Source organism: Rutidosis leptorrhynchoides, chromosome 3, assembly GCF_046630445.1.
Source record: "Rutidosis leptorrhynchoides isolate AG116_Rl617_1_P2 chromosome 3, CSIRO_AGI_Rlap_v1, whole genome shotgun sequence".
NCBI lineage: Eukaryota > Viridiplantae > Streptophyta > Magnoliopsida > Asterales > Asteraceae > Rutidosis > Rutidosis leptorrhynchoides.
In genome coordinates, this window is record NC_092335.1 from 40,902,212 (window position 1) to 40,909,164 (window position 6,953).

General features: G+C 30.5%; 1 protein-coding gene across 1 annotated transcript; it reads left to right on the forward strand.

Moving 5' to 3' along the window:
- The first annotated feature begins 5,013 nt into the window (after window positions 1-5,013).
- LOC139898581 (uncharacterized) lies at window positions 5,014-6,212 on the forward strand. Its single transcript, XM_071881339.1, has 3 exons — window positions 5,014-5,194; window positions 5,295-5,378; window positions 6,021-6,212. The coding sequence occupies exons 1-3, from the start codon at window positions 5,045-5,047 to the stop codon at window positions 6,027-6,029; spliced, it is 243 nt and encodes an 80-aa protein (XP_071737440.1). The 5' UTR covers window positions 5,014-5,044; the 3' UTR covers window positions 6,030-6,212.
- The last annotated feature ends 741 nt before the right edge of the window (window positions 6,213-6,953 follow it).

Here is a 6,953-nt window from a genome sequence, read left to right on the forward strand (position 1 = left end):
GTGTTTTATAAAAACAATGTTCGGATATGTGATCATAGCTGTTTATATCAATTATCTTAAATAAAGAAATCTATTAAGCCATTCAACTTCTAAAGAAAGATTTAAAAAAAAAAATCAAGTATTACGTTGATTTACATATTGAGCATATAACTAATAACTTACTTATACATCAAACAACTTATACCGAAAAGATTTTAAAATATTTTAATATGGACAAGACAAAAACCATTAAGTACTCATATGGTTGTTAGATCTTAATAATGATACTAATCCATTTCATCCTCTAGAAGATCATGAAGATCTTCTTGGTTCAGAAGTTCCATATTTTAGTGCAATTGGGGCTCTTATGTATTTTACAAATTATACAAGATCTGACATTTCTTTTGCAGTTAATTTGTTGACAAGGTTCAGCTCAGCCCCTACCAAAAGACATTGGAATGGGATCAAACAAATAGTTTGATACCTTCGGGGAACTACTGATTTATAATTATTTTATTCTAACAACTCGAAACAAGATTTGTTTGGTTATACAGATGCAGATTATTTATCTAATCTACATAAAGCTAAATCTCAAATTGGATATGTATTCATAAATGGAGGCACCGCAATATCATGACGTTCTCAAAACAAACACTTGTTGCAACATCATCAGATCATGCCGAAGTGATTGCATTACATGAAGCTACTCAGGAATGATTTTAGTTAAGATCAATGATACAAATCATTATTGATTCTTGTGGACTAGAACGCTATAAAAGCCCAACAACTATCTATGAAGATAATACAGCTTACATAGTACAAATGAAAGAAGAGTATCAAAAATGACATAACAAAACATAAATGCTGACGAGGCGCTAAAGCTATAAACGGTCTTAACGGTCATAAGTTTGATGGAAAAGAATGGTATATTGGTAAGGCTCAGAAAAAGACTGAAAGGGAATAGGAATTGAAACAACAGTTTGAGCAAACCATGAAGGAGACTGTAGACAAATCACATGGGTCAAACTTGTACATAAAAGATTTAGATGATATAGTTTCAGATGAAAATCTCGGATTCTTCTCATATACTCAAGACCTCGTAAAAGACAACCAGATTAAAATGAGATACGTTCAATCAACAACTCTGCTGATCTTTATACCAAAGCACTGTCAATCGCTGTTTTCAAAACATACGTTCACAATATTGGCATGAGGCAAGTTCAAAAGATGTGACGACTCAGCGTTGTCTACTTGAGGGGGAGTCAACTCTATGCTGCACTCTTTTTCCCTTAGCTAAAGTTTTATCCCACTGGGTTTTCTTTAGCAAGGTTTTTAACGAGGCAGTATTAATTGCTCTTTAAAAAAATTACCATCCAAGGGGGAGTGTTGTAAATTTAGTAGTTAAATATGGATGGTAATTAGTCAAATATGGATAGTAAAATTTGTACTATATATATGTGCATAATGTAAGTTACAAAAACACACATATATATTAAATACATCACACCTCTCTTCAACCTCTTTCTCTCCTATATCTTCTACAACACATCTCTCTTTTATTGGTTCTTTCAATTTGAATATATTGAACCAGGCCACTAAAGGTAGTTATAAGTCTACTGAAATATAACAGTTTAAGCTTAGTTACTCCTCCTTAATTATTACTCTATATATCTAAATGATATAGAACAACTGAATAGTATCCCCAATAGTTTCATAAACACCCCTCAAACTTTTTATATTTTCACAATTAAATCTCGCCCTTTATAACACATAACTTTATAGTTTTTACAAACTTACCACAAAACTTTCACATTTTATACTTTAACCATTACACTTCTCATTCATTATAAATCGATCCTATAATTTTTTTACTAATATCTAAATGATATAGAGCAAATGAATAGTACCCCCAATAGTTTCATAAACACCCCTCAAATTTTTTATATTTTCACAATTCAATCTCGTCCTTTATAACACATAACTTTATAGTTTTTACAAACTTACCACATAACATTCACATTTTATACTTTAACCATTACACTTCTCATTCATTATAAATCGATCCTATAATTTTTTTACTAAGTAACAACTATTCATTATTATTATTATTATTATTATTATTATTATTATTATTATTATTATTATTATTATTATTATTAAATCACCCACATAATTTTTCACTTTATTATTGTTTAACTTTTTTTCTTATTATAAATTAACTACGTAATTCATTATATATATATATATATATATATATATATATATATATATATATATATATATATATATATATATATATATATATATATATATATATATATATATATATATATATATGTATTATTCTCTAAATCTCTAAAAAACAAAGGCTTTATGAATAGTTTTTTCTAATGCTTTAATCGTTTATACGTCGTGCAAAAAAGTTGTATCCACAATGACACGACACTAAACATTGAGAACCATTATAAACTTTAGGGTGCCAAATGTAAATTCCTAGGGTAAACAATGTAAACTCCATAGGGGTCTAAAGTTAAAGTTCAAGGTCAAACCGTAACTTCTTTATTTTCTATAAAACTCCCCAACAAATCTACCTAAATTTTTAACCGCATTTAAATTTTCGTACGACTTGAGATAGGTTTAACCGACATAACCGTTAAACACGAAATAATTTTACGAACCAAACACAACAAATTATATCCGAAACGGAGTTCCCGAAGCGGAGCGAGGGCTCCTCCACTAGTAGTAGTAGTAGTAGTAATAATAATAATAATAATAATAATAATAATAATAATAATAATAATAATAAAAATAATGAATAGTTATTAGATAGTAAAAAGTATGTGGTCGACTTATAATGAATGAGAAGAATAATGGTGAATTTATGAAATGTGAAAAGTTTGTGGTAAGTTTATAAAAGTTATAAAGTTAACTATTATAGAGGTGAGGTTGAATTATAAGAAAGTAAAAAGTTTGGTGGTTGAATTATAAAAAAGTAAAAAAGTTGGTGTGCGTTTGTGAAGCTTGAAAATGTCACTATTTATTTTAACTATGTCTTTTAGATATATAGGGATAATTTATGTTACTGTACATATAAAATTATTGTTCTTTAACACATAATATATCTAATGCCTTTAAAAAAAAATATATATATATATATATATCTAATGTCATTGTAAGTGATCTATTCAAAACAAAAATTAAATTTGAACAACACTTTTGAATAGAATAATGAATAAAACCTACAAATTAAGCGAATCATGGCGTAGATTTTGTGAAACTCGACATAAAAAATAACTACAAAGTCTCGCTTTCTTGTGATATATGGTTTAAAACTAGTTGATGTCAAAACTAAGATAAAAACTGGAGTATATTTTTGTTTTGCATTATACATTATATTTTTCTACAGTTTATCTCAAAATGATAATAATGATATACTGGCTCAGTTTTAATCTGTCACATATATATAAATGAGATTTGTTTATATCAATAAATAAATTGTCAATCATTGCATATTGTGTTTTATATGTCTTATACTTTGTACATGTTAATTTATTTCTAAATCTAAATCTAATGTCAAAACGTTATGCTAATTATTAAATTTTATACACTAATTTATACATATATTAGTTGTGGTAAATGGTGCCAGCATGTGATTGGTTAATAACATTTGTTAATAGTAACTATTATTTTAATCGGTAAATGGTGCCAGCATGTGATTGGTTAATAACACTGGTTAATAGTAACTACTATTTTAATCGACCTACTAAATTGACCCGAACCGGTACTGTATCATCTTTTTTCCCCTGCTCCTTTACATCCACCTGTTGGTACTATCTTTACTCCACTTAGTACAACATATAAATGCATTTCAAAGAAACAATTCCAACAAAAAATAACAAGTTTTATAAACATAAGAGAAGATCTTCAATCTAACCTACTTCACAAAATCTTCAAACAAAAATCTGATACACTAACCTCAAAACCCACCATATCCATTTCTGTTCTGTTTCCACAAACCTCAAAACCCACCAAAATTTTTTACCGGAACTACACGCGCCACCAAATTCTACCGTCGGACTTCTGTTTTTTCGGCAATTATCCAGCTTCTTCCGGCCATATTCCGTCACAGAGAAGGCGTCTGAAAGTTACAGGTGGCCACTGGTGAGGGCTTCGCCTGAGAAGATGACCGGATACTTAAAAAAAAACGTCGAAAGGGAGGAAGAAAAAGAGGTCACGAAAAGTACGAAGAAAAATTCACCGGAACAAGACGAAACCAAAACGATAAAAGAAAAATCTAGCGAGACGGAGGTCATCCGGACCACCGGAGAGCTACCGATGGCCAGCGGAAGGAGATCGGCGACGGAGATCACAAACCGGCACAGTAGAACCAGGAAAGGAATTATGGATGAAGAAAAACAAAGTCGTCGGAGGATTTAAAAAAGAAAAACAGTTGCACACAAACCAAAAAAGGGTGAGTTTGTGGAGTTTTTGAAATGAGTTACTATAGCAAAAAGTTACGGAGTATTATGTTGAGTCTATGGAATAAAATATGGAAATAAACTCAAACTTAATGTGGTGAAAGTGATCTGATAAAAGTAAATGATAAAAGGAGTGATCATGAGAAATTGGGTCCACACTAACATGGATTTTATTATTCAATTTGTTTTTTAAAATTTATAGTATTTAAAGAGTTAATATTGTACATAGATTCATTTGGTAAACACAAAAGGACAAAAAAATGACACTATTCATTTAATATTAGTGTAATTTTTAAAATTTCGTTAAAAGGTAGCTTCACCGCAGCGAAGCGCGGTAGTCTCAAATCTAGTTATAGTTATAATTATTGTACTTTTCTATAAGAAATGGTATACTAATTAATTAATTTATAAAACAAATCATATTTATAGGAAAACCATGACGTGGACATTTCTGTTGATCTGGTGATTCTTGGACCCGTTCATTTAGTACGGTAGTATAACTCATCAAAAGGCTCACGCACATTATATCATCCTTCTGATTTCCAAACTTAAACAGATCTCTAAGAAATAAAGCTTAATAAATAACAATGGCAATGCGATCCATATTAATCTCACGATCATCTCCTCTTCTACGTTTCATGCACTCTTTATATTCACGACCATCTCTTCGTTTTTTCAGTGATAAAGGCCGTGTCTTTGAAGATGAAGAACGTGCGCGTGAGAATCTATACATCAAGGTAGTGTGTATGTGTATGTGTATGTGTATGTGTATGTGCATGTGCATGTGTGTTTATATTTTCTATATTCGGTTTCTTGATGGTTGATCAATTGTTTTAGAAAGTCGAGAAAGAAAAACTGGAGAAACAGAAAGAGAAAATAGAAGCAAAAGAGAAAGCGGATAAAGAGAAACGCGACGAGAAGGTATTATACTTGGATTTATAATTAGTGTGTCAAAGTTCTATCTTATAGGGACATATAAGTTTAGGAATTATCTACCGATGGCCCTTCGGGTGCTGTCGTTGACGTTTGCAGATAGCGGTTACCATATTGACTTTAAAGTGACGGTTATTGATTGAAAAACGCTTTTTGACATGGTAATGACAGTCCTAGAGCTGTTATTAGATAAATCCGTATGTTTAATACCACTATATCAGTATCAATCAATCTGTCTATTACACTAAAAAAGTAATGAAGAAACAGCATGAAAAGTTAACATTAGATTGATTTATGTATTTCGGAGCACAACTTTAGGTTGTCATCATGAATTAGACCATTGGAAAATGAGAATAATTAATTTGGCCGATTAAAAACTAGAAGTTTATATAATTAGGGAGATGTAACTAAGATGCTGTAAAGAACAGAGATGTTATGAGAGACCAAAAAGGCTGTTTCTTCCATAGTTGGAAATTAAATGATTCAAAAAAGCTCTTAGGAAGTAAGATTGAAGCTAACTATGGTCATGATTTATAGATTAAGACGCTTTTGGTTAAATTAAGTTTAACCATGGTGATGTTTTTTATTTTGACTCTTGTGCTATCAACCGTTTATTAAATTGTTGATCAGAAACCATAAGGATGAAGGAGAATACGTGTAGGCCGAGATGGATGCTCTTACCTCGAGTAGAATAAATTGAGTTGAAAATGTGAATGGTTACAGCCTGCAACACAGCTCATATTTTAATATATAGTTCCTTGCTAATGGCATTTTGTATTCTTGTTACACATAATTGTTATTCCATTTGATCAATACAATTTTACTCCGTATTTGACATTGATTCTATTTATATATCATCTCAGACACTTGAGATTTCTGCTGCTAAAACTTACCCAGTTACCCGGAGTGTCAAAAAGGGTGGGGTGGGCGGGCATGTTAGATAACTTATATAAATTTTTGTCGTTTATAAATAAATTGACTTAGCCAAAAAAACAATTAAAAGAAATTATGTCACACATATGACCTCTGTAGTTGGAGAGTTAAGAAAATCAATTTGATTCACCCTAGTAGTTCAGTGGTTCACCCCTTTACACTTGTTGTATGCTGTATAAGGGTTTTAAGAGTATTTCAATTATCTTTCTCATCTCCAAAGGAGCAATATATAGATACATATACAAGAAGGAAACTAACTTAATATGGGAAATTATACGTAATTGATTCCCATGATACACATAATCCCTATAATTGCTTAATTACATTGACCCAATATTTTCTATATTTACAAACTAAATACAGCTCATGTCTACACTCCCCCTCAAATTGGAGCATATATTGTTCAAAGTAGGAATATAATTGTAATTGTATTTGCTTGAATATTCAGTTTTGCATATTTCAGTTCTTGTTACATTTGGATGGAAGACTTCTTATACAAAAGAAGCTAAACGGCTATATGCCTAAATCACGGAAGAAGTATTCTACTTTTTGGAAAGTAAAAAAAAGCTGCTTTTGGATGTTAATGGGACATGATGAGTTGTAAACTCTGATCCCTAAAAGTAATTTTAA